Source organism: Notolepis coatsorum (genome assembly GCF_963971535.1).
Source record: "Notolepis coatsorum genome assembly, chromosome: 3".
NCBI lineage: Eukaryota > Metazoa > Chordata > Actinopteri > Aulopiformes > Paralepididae > Notolepis > Notolepis coatsorum.
In genome coordinates, this window is record NC_140167.1 from 18,548,486 (window position 1) to 18,568,352 (window position 19,867).

Below are 19,867 nucleotides of genomic sequence, written 5' to 3' on the forward strand. Positions count from 1 at the left end.
AGCGAACGTTTGCAAAAACAAAACAAACGTCTTTGAATAACTTTTTTGCAACGGGGAAATATGATGAGCCAGAAGAGGAGCCTACGACCTATAAAGCTTATTTTTAATAAACAGGAGTCATTCTTAAAATACGGGTTTATCGCAACAGGTAACTCTCGCAATAAGCAACCGGTGACTCTCGCTTGTTGACATGGCAACACGAGCAAGCAACTGTGTTCAAGTTGGGTGGGCATTCAACGCGAGCGGACATTTAACATGTTATTAGCATGGATTTTTGAGGACCGAAGCAGAAACAATAAGTCCAGTGCAGGGCTGCCTGCATTATGCCGGTGAGTGTTGTGTTTTAATAATAATAATACATTCGATGTATAATACACCCGCCGTGGTGCTTAAAATCAAATGCACCCTACTGATGAAATGAATGAATGAATGAAAACTTTATTAACAGATTGCAGAATGGGTACAGTACAGTACAGCTCAATACATACAATTGTTAAGGGGATGCAGACCAGAGAAAGACTTTCGTCTCGTTTACATCAGGGTCCCCCATTTTCAATTCATCGTAAATTCGATTTATAATGCGAGCACCTGCATTAAAATCAAATGACTGATCTGTTCATGTGTAATGCACTGTGTGAGAGGCACTTTATAATAGAAAAAAGACAGTGCAAACATGTATATGTCGTTTTTTTTTTACAGTTAAGAAATGTTCACTTATCATTGGCCCGCCACACAATGGCTTGGGGAAAATTTGGCCCGTGGGCAAACCTAATTGGCGACCCCTGCATTAGGGGTTGTGCCTGGTAGGTTTGTCTAAAAGCCACCCTGGCAGGTACACACCCACTGCTCAGAGGTTCCTTTCCAGTTAGAAGACAGTCTGTAAAATATCGCTGTGGCTTTTTAAAATTTTTAATGTACTAGTCATGTTGCTAGAGGGCACAAAGGTAATCTTCCTGTGCTTAGGGTATTTATAATAAGGGGGGAAGGGACGGACAGGGTTGTGTGTCTTTATTAGGATATTTATAATAGTGGGAGGGGGGGGGGGGTTGTGTGTTTTTATTAGGATATTTATAATAGTATGGAGGGGGGGGGGGGGGGGCGGACAAGGTTGTGTGTTTTAATTAGGATATTTATAATAGTGTGGAGGGGGGGGGCGGATAAGGTTGTGTGTTTTAATTAGGATATTTATAATAGTGTGGAGGGGGGGGGGGGGCGGACAGGGTTGTGCGTTTTTATTAGGATATTTATAATAGTGGGAGGGGGGGGGGAAGACAGGGTTGTGTTTTTATTAGGATATTTATAATGGTATGGAGGGGGGGCGGACAAGGTTGTGTGTTTTAATTAGGATATTTATAATAGTGTGGAGGGGGGGGGGGGCGGATAAGGTTGTGTGTTTTAATTAGGATATTTATAATAGTGTGGAGGGGGGGGGGGCGGACAGGGTTGTGCGTTTTTATTAGGATATTTATAATAGTGTATGGTGGTGGTAAACGGACAGGGTTTCGAGTCTTTATTAGGGCTGTCACTTTCCCCCCAAAAATCAAGTTTGAACGGGTCTGATGTAAAAATAGAATTTGTTCAAATTAATTAAAACTTTAAGTAATCGCAATTATATTATCACAAATGTGCTTTAGTGTGTGACTACATTAATCTGGGACACTGGAAAGCAGACTGTGAAATTAATAGAAGGGCTAAGTGCCTTCCAATTTTGGAGGACATCATTACAGTTTGAATATTTAACGTTTTACCAAGTCCTAATGACAGTTACGATTTTCAGACAAAGTCACATCAAGCCTACCCCCCCCCCCCCCCACACACACAGAAATAAAGGAGCGCAGCAGCACCTGATGGAGGTGGAGCGTGGCCGGTGCTCGCGTGAGTCCATCACCCAGCCGATGTGGCACTCCTGAGGAGGGTTGGAGCTGTGACGAGTCTTCTTCTTCCTGGGCGTCTGACAGAAGGAAACACAAGAATCAAAGCCAGCCTCTCACTGAAGAAGGCGTCCAAGTAAGTGATGCAAAATACGTAACAGACGAGTGTTGTACTCGTTTTCTTTTTACTTGTTTTTTAATAAATGCAGGCTCACGTTTGAATTATGTATGCAAAACGAACGGAAGGTACACAAGTCATGCTTTGCTTATTATTATTATAATACTACGAAGTAGGGGTGTATCGATGCATCGAAATGCATCGATCCTAATGTGACGATTCAACTGCATCGGTTTTCAAATGTTAGAATAGATTATAATCGAAATAAAAAATTTAAAAACTTTTTTTCTTTTTTTTATTGACCTATAGTCCATTCATGCTGAGTGAATCAGTTCCCTCAGCGACATTTGTGTATTCAACATTTCTTGGGGAATTAACTGATAACCCCTACTACGAAGGGCAACGATCAGGTTCCGCAAAACACGACGGGCTGGTTTCAAATATACCGGTAGGTTACGTGTAGATCTAAACATAACACTTCGAATTAAAATAACGTTTATTTATGAATTAAAAAAAGGAAAATGTAATTGCAATGCAAACAATTTTTTCTTAAAAACTTTTTTCCAACTAATTTTCGGTTGTTATTTATAAAAAGATAATACAAATATTATTGATTCAATATGTTAACACATTCGGGACGGGCCACGGATAAATCAGTGTTTCGAATCCACCGGTTGAGGACCAACCACGGACATGTCCGTGGCAAGGTTGTTTTGGAGGAATTTATCATCAGCCAATGGACATATCGATCTACCAGATGGCAATGGATAACTGGGAAATGGTCTGGGGGATCCAACCGGCTCACGGTAAGATCTTTTTCACGTAAATTACACGCTGATCAGGCCTTGTTATCATACTCAACCAGCCAATCAATGAATGTGGCTACTGAGGCTAACACGGTTATTGGTAATCAATAATCAGAAACGATGTCCCCGCCCCCCCCCCCCTTTCATCCATTCATGGTTGAGGATCGTACGGATCATATGCACTTTGAGTTTTAACTGTAGCTTCTGTATAACCGAAATGCCATTGGATATAACGTTAGTAGCTATTAGCCCTTTATCCAGCCTTCCAGGAAATATCCTAGCCAAAATCCCTTATAACGGTTATATTCAAGACGCTATAAAATGAGAACGTATTGATGAAAAAATTATTTCTTTAAGCCATTTTGAAGGGACGGTTTATGGTCTCAATTGACAATGAGGCTGGAGTTACACCTAGGCTGTTTTTCGTTTCGTTTTTCAGGTGAGTTTCGCAGCCGAGTTTCGCAGCCGAGTTTCGTAGCCGAGTTAGACACTCGTTTTGCACCTTGAGCGCTTTCGTTTCGTCAGAACGAGGCTTGGTCAGACCACAACGGATCTCGTCTCGAATTCAGCACTGAGCATGCGCGGTGAGGTAGTTACTCTCCCTCGTCCCCACTGTCGTCCACACTCAGCTGTGAGAGCATTGTTGAATAGATACACAAATGTTCTAGAATGTTTGATTATGACATCATACTGTGACATCACAAATGTTTTCGGGCATTCATAACATTATTTCGCGCGACTGTACATTGTAACGTTAACACAGCCCAGCTGTCAACTGTACTTTGTAATGTTATGTTATTTCGCGCATTCATAACGTTATTTTGCGGGACTGTACATTGTAACATTAACACAGCCCAGCTGTCAACTGTACTTTGTAATGCTATGTTATTTCGGGCATTCATAACGTTATGGCATTATGCTCGGTGCTGCTCGAGGCAGGAGAGATGAGGCGGGGCGGGGCTGCTGCTGCTCGGTGCTGCTCGAGACAGACAGACAGACAGCCCAGACTGGAGAGATACACGGTGCTGCGCGCGGGCTGCTCCTCGGCCGCTGCTCGGTGCTGCTCCCCCGCCGGGCTCGAGACAGACAGCCAGACAGGAGGGATATACATGGTGCTGCGCGCGGGCTGTAGGTTACACTGCAGTCTGACAGTCTACTGCGCATGGGCGTTGAGCAACAACGGCTCCGCGCAGATTACACGGCTGAGTTTTGGCGCTACTCCAAAACGGAAAACACAATTTAGCGTTTTCAGTAGAGCCACAACGTATCCGCCAAAAAACGCATTTCTGTGTAAAAGGGACAGCAAACGTATTCAAAAACGTATAAAAACTAGCACAAAAACACTGCGTGTAACAAGGGCCTGAGAATGGACAGATAGCAATACTATAAAGTATAGATTTAGCTCTCCAAACAGCCTCACGAACTACGCAAGTCTGTTTTGATATGCTGGCCGTCTAGAGTGATATTAGACGCATCCAAGTGGCCGGGAAAGTGTTAAGGGAAAATAATATGAGTATAGATAGCACCGGATAGTTTACTTCCTCTTGAGATGTTTGACAGTGGAACGCAAATGGGTCTGTCAGTTGTCAGTAGGTGTAACGGATATCAAAAACATCCACAGCAACTGTAGCAATTCATTAATCACCTGTTAGCACAGTTAGCCAATGTTAATCTCCGACGACAACCGATGACATTGATCTCATGAATTTGTTCACATTTGAAAGCTTTGTGTATTATGACACTAATTTGACAATTTGACAGATTTGGCAATAAAATCACCTAATCAATTAGTCGATCAAATCTGTGACTTATTACTCAACTAAGAATGTCTTTAGTCTTGGACGGCTCTAACACAAACACACTCGCGCACACACACAGAAATAACGTGGTGGGTAAATGAAAACAACACGGTGAGACCAATATCACTGGCGCTAACTAGCACATTTCTGGAGTAGTAAAAGCAACAAAGCGCTGGAATAGCGATCACTCTGCGACGCAGTGGTTGAGGCGTGGAATGGTTGGGGTCAGCGGGGCCCTGGGCGCTCCTCACCTGTCCGTCCAGGTGTCCGCTCTCCTTCATGACGGGGTAGAAGCGTGGCGTCTTGTTGGGGTCCTGGCGCCCGGGGGTGCGTGGTGTCCGCGGGGTCTTGGGCTCATGGGCGGTGGGAGAGTCCGGCACCGTGGTGGGCAGAGACTGGGCCATCTCCGACACGCCCACTGTAACGGCTGTAACGTACACAAACTCTTCATTTAATTACATTATTTTACTTTTTCAACCCATTTTTTACTTTTTCAACCCATTTTTGGTTCTTAATTATAAAGGATTTATTCAATATGTTAACGTAAAATAATAATATAATACAATATATTATATATAATATAATATAATATAATATAATATAGCGTAATTCCTCTAATAGTAACCGGGTCTCAAATACAAGCCGGGTCTCTATTAATGGCCGGGTGCGCTCTTGAGCTAAGCAATTATAAGCCGGCCTCCTAATACAAGCCGGGTTACTAATATACTGAGCTGCATACTGAGCTAGTTACTTGATTTCACTTTGAAAACGTTGAAATGACCAGTGACCACCTGTAATTGCACTGTTTACTATTTCATACAGTACTTGGTTTCAATAAATGAACCCAGTACATTTTACTGGGTTCAAACTGACACAAAATGTTGATTTATTCATTATGATCCGTTTGAAATATAGGCCTCCCTCTTATACAGGCCTCCTCCTAATACAAGCCTGGTACCCGCTACAGTTGAAACAAATACAAGCCGGGGTTACTATTAGAGGAATTACGGTAGGTAGCACCGGATAGTTTACTTCCTCTTGAGATGTTTGACAGTCGTCCAACTCTCTGCGTAGGAAGAATGCTACTCAGCTTTCCCTGATTGGCCCAGTCAGTCAGTCAGTCTGTCAGTTTCAGTAGATGTAAAGGATATCAACACACATCCACAGCAACTGTGCCAATTAATTCATCACCTGCTAGTTAATTTGATTGATCTTGATGAAATGAATAAGTGTGTGAAATTTGATCCGGTGAAAAATAATGTTAATGCTTGTGCTCAAGCCTGCCACCTCATCATCCAAAATTGATGCTTTTCTTTGTTAAGTGCTTGAAACCTCTCAGTGTTTCTATGTTTTGTTTTTTATTTGGTCGCTTCCTTCATTTCCACTTATTTTTGTGGTACTGATGATACAATTTTGACACAGTATGAATTGTAAATTGATTTGTTTTAAAATGTGTATATAGTGTCTAAACATTTGTTTCTCTGCTGTGGATGCCGTTTAAGATCGTCTGATGATTTGAAATGAGGACTGTGTAGAGACTCAACCACGTACAGTTTAATGTAATGCTTAAAAAGGTATAATATGTAAAATGTCTTCATCAAAAAGTCTAAAAACTACTAGACCTGTGCTATATATTTTGCTGAGTTGTGTTCTTACATTATCTCAAAATGTTTCCGACAACATTCAAACCCAGCAAAAACGGCAATTTTAAGCAAGTAATGTTGCATCACATTTGGTCGCCTGTCAATGGCATCATATCCCCTTTACCCACCCACCCAGCACCGAATATGAACTAATTTATGTGATTGGCTGATTGGCTCCTTAGGGGGCGTGATCACTAGATTTTGATAGGATTAATACAGATTTGGGTGATGTACCCCAGTCTGCCAGTGCTAATTTGAATTCTCCATCTAGCTAAAAGCAAAGAAAAGTTCAGTGTATTGTTTGTTTAACAATGAAGACAACAACTTCCATGATCCCACGGCACTTCACAACGTCAAACTCCCATCTTTTGTTATCGTTTTGATTGAGAGACCCCCTAGCAGCAGAAAATCACATAACGTGCGACTGCCAAAGCCCTTTCAAGTCCACCGAAAAACAGACATGGGTCTCCAAATTATTCTCTGGAACTATGAGGTGAAGCCAAAGCCCTTTCAAGTCCACCGAAAAACAGAATTTAGAGGCCGTATCGCCCAGCCCTACTGTGCGTTAAATGTACAAGGGTACGACGGTTATAGTATCCAAAACGTACGTTTTAATTAGCGTTAATGTGAGTCGATGTAACTGTTAATGGGAGGATTAATGGGTCAAACAAACCTGGCATGGGAGGAAGCGGGACTTCCTGGATTGGATCAACGGGCACTTTGGGAGTGAGGGTCTCAAACTCGTCTTGACTGATGACACTCAGCTTCTTAAAGTTCTCCACCTCCTGCTGGGGTACAAACCAAGGCACACCGGGTCCACATGTGAGTGAAGAGAGCTCGCAGTTAAATCAAACCTTCATGAAGGTTCTCCACTGCTCTTTTTGACACGTGGGTTACAAGTCATTCCCTGATACAAAATATCCACATTTGACTAAAATGCCATGCGAACATCTCATGCGTCACACTCGCTTGTTTTCTGAGAAGTTTTGTCGTTGTGATATCATTTCATGAATTTGTAATAAAATTACCGTAATTTTCGGACTATAAGCCGCGGCTTTTCCCCCCATTTTTCGACCCTGCGGCTTATATAACGGTGCGGCTAATCTATGGATTTTTACAGCTAACTGGGCTCGCTCCCTCAGCTCTGTGACCATCAGATCAGACTCCTAAATCTGCTGCAGAAGTGCACGCCTTGCCCCTCCTCCTCCCCCTCACAGACCCACGTCAACAAACCATTACGGCAAGAGTCTAGTATATGAGCAGCTCAGAGCTCCTCTTTCAACATAACTGAAGCATTAAACAAAATGACCCAGTCAACGAACTATTCACTTTAGTTTATTAATGCATGAGGCGTTGTCTAATGTTATCTAGCTACTGATGGCTCCTGATATCATCAGTTTGGCATTAGATTTCGCAGGTGCTGGCTAACTGGCTATCGTTCTGTGAGCTGGCGTTGGTACCTGGCTGGCTAACTAGCGTGGCTATCGTTCTGTGAGCTGGCGTTGGTACCTAGCTGGCTAACTAGCATGGCTATCGTTCTGTGAGCTGGCGTTGGTACCTAGCTGGCTAACTAGCATGGCTATCGTTCTGTGAGCTGGCGTTGGTACCTAGCTGGCTAACTAGCGTGGCTATCGTTCTGTGAGCTGGCATTAGTACCTAGCTGGAGCTGGCTAACTAGCGTGGCTATAGTTCTGTGAGCTGGCGTTGGTACCTAGCTGGCTAACTAGCATGGCTATCGTTCTGTGAGCTGGCGTTGGTACCTGGCTGGCTAACTAGCGTGGCTATCGTTCTGTGAGCTGGCGTTGGTACCTAGCTGGCTAACTAGCGTGGCTATCGTTCTGTGAGCTGGCGTTGGTACCTAGCTGGCACTAACTAGCGTGGCTATCGTTCTGTGAGCTGGCGTTGGTACCTGGCTGGCTAACTAGTGTGGCTATCGTTCTGTGAGCTGGCGTTGGTACCTGGCTGGCTAACTAGTGTGGCTATCGTTCTGTGAGCTGGTGTTAGTACCTAGCTACCGTTACCGTTTAAACAAAAATGTTAATAAATGGGAGCTTCCTCAAACAGCCATCTCTTTCCCGACAATCCCCTCTGTGCACGAACCCTTACATATGGTAATTAAACATTAAAACACCTGTGGCTTATATATGTACACATCATTCAATTTATATAAGCTGCGGCTTATATTCAGGTGCGGCTTATAGTGCGAAAATTACGGTAAATAATTTTTAATTTTTTTTTATCCACTTTTTCTCCCATTTTCTATATTTTCTCCCATCCCAATTTCGTATATCATCCAATTCAACCCTCCCCTGTCACGGACGCTGTTTCTTGCCTCCCACAAGCCGGCTGCAATGTGGACTAAGTCATACATAGCACAAGTCCCCTCCGGTACTTGAGGTAACAGCAGTCGCATCTTTTCACCTGCGCAGCTCGATCTCTCAGTGGCGAGGAGTAACGCGTGGGAGGCTCACGCTGCCCCCGACACTTCCTGATTCTACTGCGCAGGCGCACCAACCGACCTGTAGGAGTCGCTGTCCACAACGCCCGATCCCCACCCATCAGTTTCCCACCCCCTAATACGGCCAATGTGTATTAGTACGGACGACCAGCTAAACTGAAAGCAAATGTGGAGCGCTGGGCTCGAACTGACGAGCCCAGCTTCTCCAGCATTTCGTGGCGAGTGCCTTGCCCACTACGCCACGTAGCCGCCCAGAGTTTGAACATTTTATTGATTGCGAGTGGGCTTTGTCCGACATCAGTGATGTATAGGTTTGAAGTTGTAATTCTCATTCATAATATGGGCCTATAATAAGAGGACCGACATACTTGTACTGCGGCTCAAGTATCGTGATAATGTCTTACTGGACACCCTGGGATTTCCTAGATCTGTATTGCATTCTAGGGCTGGGTATCAAAATTGTATACTTTCTATACCTATAGTGTATCGATGAAAACAGTCATTCGATACCAAATTCCGATACCCAAAATGTCATCAGCGTCAGTGAGCCAATAACCACGTTGGTTGCACGATATAAGGCCGGCTATTGGCCATTTCTTCTGTTCAACCAACCCAGAAATTAACAAAGCCTCCGACTGTCTCGCATTTGGTTGTTACGTCTCGACGCCAGGCGTATATTCATGTCCGGGGCCCCAAGCTCCGCTTCAGACAGCGGGAGATACTAGGAGCACAGACCCCAAACAGTTTTTATGACTCAATCTATTAAAACAACACGGGACACCGAGACATGTTGAAAAGACCAGAGCCTCAGCCAACGCAGGAAGCTTGGCCCCCGGAAACTGTTTATTGGAAGGGCGATACTTAACAACACGACTTAACAACCGAATAGCACACACGACGCACATAACTCTGCAAAGCAGGGTATCGCAAAGAGTTTATTGTTTCGGTACCGGTATAGAATTCCAGGTATCGATACTACTGGCACCAGGATCGAAGCGTTTCAAACGAAACCCAGCCCCTATTGCACCCCGTTTGGAACCGCATGAATTCCACCACGGACGGAAGCCGGACACGCCACGCCCCCGGAAGGCACCCTGGCCCGCGCGGCCTCTCTCCAGGGGGTCTGACGCGTCCGGGCTGCGAGGAAGGCACACGCGAATGGACTCGTGACACAACTTGGAAGCATTATGGACAGGCGGGCAGGCATGTGTGACAAACAGCAGATGTGACGACGCACATGCTTTATCTAGAAAGAGGACTTTGAACTTCAGACGGCAGTGTCAGAAGTGAGGATTGGGGGGGGGGGGGGGGGGGGGGCAGGTGGCCTTGATGCTGTATGTGCTCAGGTGTGACATTTCTCATATATATCAGCAGACCTAGTCGTTGACCACTAATCATTATTACATGGTGCTGACTGGTGACCACGCTGAATAAAGATGACCAAAAGAGGGGTTAAGGTGGGATCACTACCCCTAAATAGACTAGTGGTCTTATAAGAATGATTAATGACACGATTTATTCATTGTCCTCCTGAGCCTTTGCCCACCGTGTTTCTGACTGGTCATGAGCCTTTGCCCACCGTGTCTCTGACTGGTCATGAGCCTTTGCCCACCGTGTCTCTGACTGGTCATGAGCCTTTGCCCACCGTGTTTCTGACTGGTCATGAGCCTTTGCCCACCGTGTTTCTGACTGGTCATGGAGGAGAGGTGTGTTTGTGTGTGTGTCGGGGGGGCGGGGGCTGCTGAGCTGGCTACTCGTTATCAAGTCTCAACAGGTGGTTCTTTCTCACGCTATCCATTATCTAGCCGTCTCTGACCCGGCACTCTTCCTCTCTCCATCCTCTTCCTCATCCTCCTCCCCCTGCTGTTCCATAAACACACAAGCAGGAACATGACGAGACGGGGTTTGAAATTTGTATTAATTACATTTTTCGTCACAGGGACAACGCCTGCAAACGACGACACCCTGGTTCTGATGAAGGTCGACGGAGCGAAGCGTCAGCCCCGTCCGTTTAGATTAGAATTAATCATTTGATTAATCGCTCTCCCACCTACAGCGCCTATCGTTTAGAGGCCTCTCTTGTTGTCCTGCACACCATTTTATAGAGCAGAAAACACCTTGTAAATGTGCCAGCTCTAGGTCAGCCAGCTGGCTGATTTTCAACCGCAGTCCTTGGGCGAGATTGTTAGTATGAATATTATATATATATATATATATATTTTTTTTTTACATTGGATGTTCAAAATAGTGCTGCCGAGACACAGATCACTTCAGAGCCTTTTGTTTGTGGGACGCCAGAAATCATGACGTCCATTTAGCAAACGCTGTAACATAAAATCGCTCGCCGCACGCAGTCGACTGACAAGACGGGGAAAGGGGGTCAACCCCCCCCGAGGGAGCTATGTGACCCACATGTATCCAGTGTGGAGGGGGCTCATCAAGTGTGTGTTAAAGTGTGCTCTATTCCTGGCCGTATCTACATGTTTACGCGCGGCCCCCGTGCAAAAGGATCTCAGCGGAGAGTCTATCTATATGTCCAGCCCTTCACCTGCCGACTCCAGCTTGGATTGTGTTCAGAGAGGTAGGGGTGGATAACGCCAGGGTACATGTTATGCCACAGACGGTCTGACTCTCAACCCGGCGAAGTAGACATTCTAGGTGGACGACGAGCGATATCCCGGGCAGCCGCCGATGTAGTGGCAAACACAGTGACGGGGGAACTTGGGTCGCGAGCGGTTCCTTAGCAACACAATTCCACCGAGACCCGCCTGTGAAGTTGTTCCAGTGTTTCCCATACACACACAGTCAAAGTTATTTGTTGGGGGGGGGGGGGGGGGGGGGTCGGTGACAAGAATGGCCCACTGCAAACAAGATGTTTGCAAATGTTAGTGAAAATTTGGAATAAATACTACTAAATACCTATTTTTACTATATAAATTATACTATATTCTGTTGTGCTTCTATTTTAATTTAGTTTATGTTCCATTTTATTTTATTCCACCTTTTTATCTTATTATCCGTCCGTTAATGTCACACCGAAAACGACCAAATAAAATTCCTTGTATGTGAAAACTACTTGGCAATAAAGACCTTTCTGATTATGATTGTGATTATACTACTATTTCAGGCCTGTCTGCGAAAACTGCTAAGAGGCCCCAAACCGTTAATGTCTCTGTACCCTCTTGTCCCGCAGACAGATTCCAGGACATTCACTGTATTTGAGGAATGAAGTGTCTGGGAGTACAGGGACTCGACTGTATGTCTAAAGTGTCTTACAACAGGGGTGCTGATTTGAGACCAGTTTAAGTTCTATGGTGGTCATGTGACCTGAGCACTAATCCTAGATCAGTACTCCTTTATGCATACAGGCCCAGAGATGGTGGGATCTTGTGCAGGCCTTAAAAAGGTCCCCTCTACTCAAAAACATGTTCTTTCTACTGTTAACTTTTCTTGGAGGCAGGACAGATTGTTATTTGTGCAGAACTTTATCACCAGAGCGCCCTTTTCACATTATTCCACTGAATGGGGGGGGGGCTTCTCTGTACTACCACAAAATCTGAGGACGCAAATAGTGTGACGTAGATAATCCTGGGAATTTATCATTATTGGCCACACTGTCATCCAGCAAATGCTAACATGAAATGCTAATGTGAAACTTTAAAAAAAAGTTGATACATCTAGTGATCTATGCACAAAATCAATTATCTTTTTCAGCGAATCTCTTAATCATAACAAGATTGTAAGCTAAGTAAGCCAAGAAGAAGTGTTGTGTTTGGGTGAAACAAATTTATAGTGAACCGTTTGTGGGAAAATAAAAAAATTTAAGCGGCTTGGGGGAAGACGTGGGGGGGGGGGGGGGGGGACCACAACCAAACAAATTGTTATTCAATATACAAAATTTCTTAAAAAACACACGTGGAGGGAATCCTTAAAAACACTCCTTTATGTAACCTCTTAGTAACTGCAAACCTTCAGAGGATAAATGAGCCCCATCTGGTCTAATTAAGAAGATTGAAGATGCCTACGAAATAAGACTCGAGTGTCTGACTCAGGGGAGTTGAAGAAGTGGGACGACTCACTCTTTGGAGCAGCCAAAGTCCCTGTGCAATAAATGTGACACGTGAGGATGTTTGGCCTGCCGACTGCTGCCCTTTATCTGAATGGCTGCATTATAACGTTACAGCACGACAGGAACACCCATGCCGCATGCAAATAGCAAAACGCAAATTACTTTTAGTCCTACGTGGCCAACTTCTGCTTCTCCTCTCTCTACTCTAGTTTTTTGTCATTCATGTTTTCAGGAGGAACCCAGGATGACTTCGCTGGTCACTATGACGACACTCAAACTTTAGCTAACAGATTAGATTAGATTGTACTTTATTGTCATTATATTTGCATACAGTGGAAGAAAATATAAAAAAAGTAATAAAGAGAAACATAAAATACTATACAATAAAACAATGTTACAATACTGTACAATATACAAAATAACAATCACTGTCAGACGGTAGTGGGTTGGTGTATTGCACTGTGTATATTGCACTTGGGCGGTAGGATGTTGCACAGTGTGGGAGGAGGGGGGAAGGGGTGAGTTATTGGTGCATATTGGAGTTCAAGCCAGGTGGTGATGGCTCTGGGGAAGAAACCGTCTCCGACTCAGCCTGTTTGTTCTGGCTCTGATGCACCGACATGTAACGCCTGCCCGATGGCAACAGGTCGAACAGGAATGAGTTGGCACGAGCCTGGTGTGATTGCTACTAGACATGAGCTAGCAATCTTAGGTTTTAAGTAGGGATGCTCGATATTGGCTTTTTTACCGATACCGATATTGTCCAACTCTTAATTTCCGATACCGATATCAACCGATATATGCAGGGTCCCCCCCCCACCCCCCCCCCCCAAAAACGGAATAATTTCAGGTAATTAACATTACATATATCTTGTTGTGGAATTAACACTATTTATTACACATTATGCATACTTTTGACAATAAATAAAATCAGAATTTGTTCTTACTTGCTTGCCTGGGTAAATAAAGGTTATAGAAATAAAAAAAAAACGATACAGATATTTTCCGATATCACATTGTAATGCCGATATCGGCCGATAATATCGGACATCCCTAGTTTTAAGTTTATTTATCACTCAGGGACAATGCACATCAATCAACACTTTCAGTTTCCACATCAATGTAAATGTGCCAGAGTTAGCTAATGAGCTAGTTTTCATCCGTAGTCCCTGCCTAACATGCATGTCTTCTGGTGTGGGAGGAAACCAGAGTCCCTGCCTAACATGCATGTCTTTATGGTGTGGGAGGAAACCAGAGTCCCTGCCTAACATGCATGTCTTCTGGTGTGGGAGGAAACCAGAGTCCCTGCCTAACATGCATGTCTTCTGGTGTGGGAGGAAACCAGAGTCCCTGCCTAACATGCATGTCTTTTGGTGTGGGAGGAAACCAGAGTCCCTGCCTAACATGCATGTCTTCTGGTGTGGGAGGAAACCAGAGTCCCTGCCTAACATGCATGTCTTCTGGTGTGGGAGGAAACCAGAGTCCCTGCCTAACATGCATGTATTTATGGTGTGGGAGGAAACCAGAGTCCCTGCGTAACATGCATGTCTTCTGGTGTGGGAGGAAACCAGAGTCCCTGCCTAACATGCATGTCTTTATGGTGTGGGAGGAAACCAGAGTCCCTGCCTAACATGCATGTCTTCTGGTGTGGGAGGAAACCAGAGTCCCTGCCTAACATGCATGTCTTCTGGTGTGGGAGGAAACCAGAGTCCCTGCCTAACATGCATGTCTTTATGGTGTGGGAGGAAACCAGAGTCCCTGCCTAACATGCATGTCTTTTAGTGTGGGAGGAAACCAGAGTCCCTGCCTAACATGCATGTCTTCTGGTGTGGGAGGAAACCAGAGTCCCTGCCTAACATGCATGTCTTCTGGTGTGGGAGGAAACCAGAGTCCCTGCCTAACATGCATGTCTTTTAGTGTGGGAGGAAACCAGAGTCCCTGCCTAACATGCATGTCTTCTGGTGTGGGAGGAAACCAGAGTCCCTGCCTAACATGCATGTCTCCTGGTGTGGGAGGAAACCTGAGTCCCCGGAGGAAACTCACGCAAACACGGGGAGAACATGCAAACTCCACACAGAAAGGCCTCCCGCCGGGGTTCGAACCCAGAACCCTCGTGCCGTGAGGCAGCGGTGCTGACCACTGTGCCGCCCCAATCTAGTGAATCTAGGATCCTTGACAGACGGTAAACAAACAATCCTCCAGCTCCCGACTTACCTTGGTGCACTCCGCCTGCTCCTCTCCGGTCCAGAGGTCCTGCTCGTAGTAGAACAGCCCGTCGTTGATGGCCTTGGCCAGGTCGGTGGTGAGCTTGGCGCGGGACTCGTGGTTGCCCGTCCGGTCACCGCCGGGGTGCTTGCGGAGGTGCGGCGGGGTCTGGGTGACGATGAGGATCTTGTTGACGTCGTTGTCGTCCAGCTCGTAGTCCGAGTCGTCGTCGTCGGACCAGTCTGTGAATTTGTTCTTCCGGGGCGCCATCTGCTCCATCTCCTCGTCGAACATGAAGTCCAGCTCCTCCTGGTCGGGCTCGGGCTTGGGGGCGGACTGGGGAGCCTCGCCACGCTCCTGGACAGTAGAGGAGAATACACAGCTGTTATTATAACGGCAACAAGCAAGGAGATTATCCCCGTACGAGAGAATACACAACTGGCCTATGAGGAGAGAATACGAGGTTTAATAGTATATACAGTCAAGTCCATAAATATTAGACATCGACACAATTGTGTCTGTATACCATCAATGTCTCTGTACACCATCAGGCTTATCAAAATAAATGGTTTGGTTCCGGTTGCCGACCGACCCTGCTTTAAGTAAAAAAAAAAAAAAAAAATTACAATAAAGTTTCATAAAAATCTTAGTCAAACCTTTAGTATTATGGATATTAAACATGCTGGCAGAGTACATGCACCCATGTTGTCGTGAACATTTTAATTAAATAAAGAAAGTCCCTATCCATAGTCGGCGTGGGAAAAAATTCAATACATTTTATAAAATAAATTCCCTACCTACCCATGGCCTTAACCGACAACCAACAGGAAACAATTGATTTTGTTAGACCTCACAATGTCTCTGTACACCACCACAATGTCTCTGTACACCATCACAATGTCTCTGTACACCATCACAATGTCTCTGTACTCCACCACAATGTCTCTGTACACCACCACAATGTCTCTGTACACCACCACAATGTCTCTGTACTCCACCACAATGTCTCTGTACACCACCACAACGTTTCTGTACACCACCACAACGTTTCTGTACACCACCACAACGTTTCTGTACACCACCACAACGTTTCTGTACACCACCACAATGGACTTGAAATGAATCAATCAAGATGTGCTTTTAAGTGCAGACTTTCATCTTTCATTTGAGGGTATTTACATAGAAATCAGGTGAACATTTGTTTAATTTCAAATCCATTGTGGTGGTGTACAGAGCCAAAATTATAAAAATGGTGTTAACCCTTTAATCGCCAAGGACGAGTTAACACGTCATTCTCCGCCATGCGTAATCTGCCAATGACGCCGTAACACGTCATTGAGATCAATATTTCAAATATCTGTGATGGCAATCATATTTCACCCACGGAGACTTGAGATCACCTGTTGATCTCCTCTCAACTCTCCAACGGTTCAAGAGCGCCATCTGGTGGCCGATCGGCGGATCGCCCAAACAGCAAACCGGAAACAGAAAGTGGTGCTCATCCAAATTCGGTCCGGCCACTCGCTATAGCTCCCGGGGCTCCATCTCGACACACTGGATAATCAATCGCTCGCCCTAACTCAATAAACAACGTTATTTGGACGTATATAGTATTATACAACCTGGAAATGGTTAATCTAGATCAACATCCCATAATAGGAAACTTTCTACTCCAAGCTGATCGCCCAACGGCCCGAGGAGACTGGGGTAAGTTTCAGCGTTTATTATTACCGTGTTCGATACAAACTGCTCTGATGATCATATCACCCACACTACATGAATCATCTAACGTTGGCCACGGAATTATAAACGACCCCCCCCCACATCCGGTCAACATCAGATGAGTAGTAACTTATAGAAGCACGTACATTTGAAATTTTTTATCTGGCGCCGATCGCTATCAAACTGTATTTGATCATCAATATAATGCATTTTTGGCTATAAATCACGTTCTGCAGAATGCTGCAGAAAACGATAAAAACATATTTATACTTTAGACCATATTTTAGTATGAATATGTGAATGAAAAAGTAGAACGTTGCTACATCCTAAACGATAGATACTTGACGTTGAATGGGCCATAGTAATGTCAATTTAGCAATACAATTTAAAAAGTTATAGCCCTGCAAAGAAGGGGAACATCTCCATAGACTTTCAACAGTGGCAGATAGGGGTATATGATCAGAATAATCCCTGGCAGATAAAGGGTTAATGTCGAAATATTTATGGACCTGACTACATAGGATTCCCATGCATAGACTAAGCCACTTGCCAAAAAAGTTAAAGGGGACATGCATTGCTATTCCTTGCACTATTTGGGCAACTTTACACAATTCCTGTGAGTCTATGGAAGACATCTGTACGGTTTTGAGAGAGAACAAGCAAGCGCGAGAGAAGAGATGCGTCCCCGACACACACGCAGTCAAGTTTGTGTGTAAATGCTCCGACGAGGGAGAGATGGCGCACACACATTTTTACGAGGGCTGACCTTCGAAGCTTTTTTTGGCAATCGAAGCTTCGGGGCCGAGCTTCGATTTTAATTCGAAGCTTCGAGAGAGAAAAAAAAAAAAAAAAAAGTATCTTATGTTGTGGGACTTGTACAGCACTTTCGTAAACGTTGTTGTTTTTAAATGTGCTCTATAAATAAAGTGGGTTGGATTAATTAATTAAGTAGCCCCTTTCGTGACTGACGCATCCAACAAGGTTTCACTCGGCTGTGTGATTTAATTCAAGGTGGATCGCTGTTGTCGTTTGAACAACTTCAGATTTCATGGGAACTACCAATCCCCCAAATCAAGAATGTTTAAGATGAATGAAGTAAGATTTTGATGAAATATGGCCTGTGTAGACTAAACTATGCACAGAATTATGTCAGTCTACAAGGTCCGGATTCTACATGGTCCGGCAATGTAGACCTTGTAGACTCCACTACAGACCAATTATCAGTGAATGTTCATGCATTTTTAAGAAGGGCAACTTCCACAAAAAAACAAAGAACTCACCAAAACATCTCAGTAGCACCTTATCTAAATGTTATATTTCATATGGAGATTCATATTTATTTATGTATTGCATTGCATTGCATTTCCTATTTTGTTTATTCATCCCAGTATCTTTCTTTCTTATGTGTGGAATTCTACAAGGTGCGCGCACACACACACACACACACACACACACACACTTACATTTAGCTGACGCTTTTATCCAAAGCGACTTACAAGTTCTGTACGACAAGACAGCAAGAAGGGTACAACTCTATCAGCTGAGTAACAATGTTCATCAAAGTGCATGACAGTAAGGTTAGTCACGGTTAGATTTTTTTTTTTTTTTTTTTTATCATCATTTCAGATAATGGTTGAAGAAGTGAGTCTTTAGTCGACGGCGAAAGATTGGACGGGATTCGGCTGTCCTAACTGGGATGGGTAGTTCACACACACACACACACATCGAAGTAAAAAAAAAAAAAATTGAAAAACATTTGATTTTTTTTTTGATTTTTTTTTTAAACTTCGATTTTTTTTTTAATGTTCGAAGCTTGTGCCATCGAATCGAACGTTCGAAGCTTCGAAGCATTTAAGACAGCCCTAATTTTTACACACACACACACTTCTGCACACGCTCCCGCCGGTCCCTCTCTCTCTCTCCCTCTCTATCTCTCTCGCTCGCTCGCTCTCTGCCTCTGTCAAAACCCGTTTGAGGAAGTGTCGGGTTACACTATGCGCTACAACCATAGAGGGGCCGTTACTGCAAATCAGTGCTATATTCACATCAGCAAACCAGTCAAATCAGAATGGCTTAGTTGAGTGAGGGAAGATCTCGTGAACATGAGACTAGACTAGTCAATATGATAATTACCGACACACAGACCACAACATTGATATAATCCCCAATTGCTAGGAAACAATGCTAAACACTGGAAAAGGCTATTTATAATGCATGGGACCTTTAACACAATTCATCTCGTCACTTCTTTCTGTTATATGACGCCCAGGTGTCTCACCTGTCTCAGCCTGTCCCAGACTTTTACCAAGCGCACAGTCTTAGCCTATCGCAGCGCTTCACCAACCCCACCAATACTTTACATCATGTGGGGAACACTGAATAAGACCAACATACAAACTAGGGACGCGCATCGATTTTCGAATAGCCGCTCAATTATAAAAAATTGTTTTGTGTGAATATAATTTGGTAAAAAAATATATATTTTCCCTCATTTTACCTGCAACTACACTGTGTAGTGTATTGAGAGGGGACCCTATTAACTGTTACACCACTGAACGGCATGCTGGCTACAGCTATCCAGGTAGCATAACAGTCTGTTAACAGCTGGGAGAACAGTAAGGAAAGAGAGACTGGAGATGTGCCATGTTGTTTCACTATTCACTAAGCTCACACATTTCAAGCATCAGTCATGTAACATTCAGAATGAATGCTTTTGTTCCCAACTTTAGCTGTTAGCAATGACAGCAGCCAACGAGCTCGCTTGTTGGATTATCTCATGTTCGCCATTAACACTTTCAGTGCCGGCCACGCTATATATCGTTATTTCATGCCCCCCGTTGAGAGCCGACGATGCTAATTGTCGTTTTTAATTTTTAATTTACAATCTGAATTCATATTTCATCAACCGAGTCTCCCGTTGGTACAGCAGCCCCTCTATGAGCTCCGATGGGAAAATACCGCCCCCTATCGTCTATCCCTGTGTAACTGCAGCCCATTCGATTACACAGGTCGATGGGTGGGGGGGGAGCCTACTCGCTCCACTATGCTGGCGAGCCGTCTGATGAAGAGGGAAGTGATTGCAAGACGGAAAGCAGCCTGGAATATATATTTACAGCAGCCAATAATCAATCAATAAACGCGGTAAGGAGTCTATGTTACCAGTTTTAGGATAATCA

At 44.3% G+C, this 19,867-nt stretch overlaps 1 protein-coding gene across 6 annotated transcripts in view; it reads right to left on the minus strand.

The window, feature by feature from the left end:
• Window positions 1-19,867, minus strand: part of larp1b (La ribonucleoprotein 1B) — a 74,916-nt gene that overhangs the window by 18,550 nt on the left and 36,499 nt on the right. For 4 of the 6 annotated variants that reach the window (XM_084310664.1, XM_084310667.1, XM_084310665.1 and 1 more), the window contains 4 exons: window positions 14,979-15,326; window positions 6,911-7,025; window positions 4,846-5,021; window positions 1,845-1,951 (listed from right to left, as the gene is read on the minus strand). In XM_084310664.1, the coding sequence (XP_084166790.1) occupies window positions 1,845-1,951; window positions 4,846-5,021; window positions 6,911-7,025; window positions 14,979-15,326 (746 nt within the window). The remainder of the gene's footprint in view (window positions 1-1,844; window positions 1,952-4,845; window positions 5,022-6,910; window positions 7,026-14,978; window positions 15,327-19,867) is intronic. The other 2 variants (XM_084310666.1, XM_084310663.1) reach the window with 1 other exon arrangement.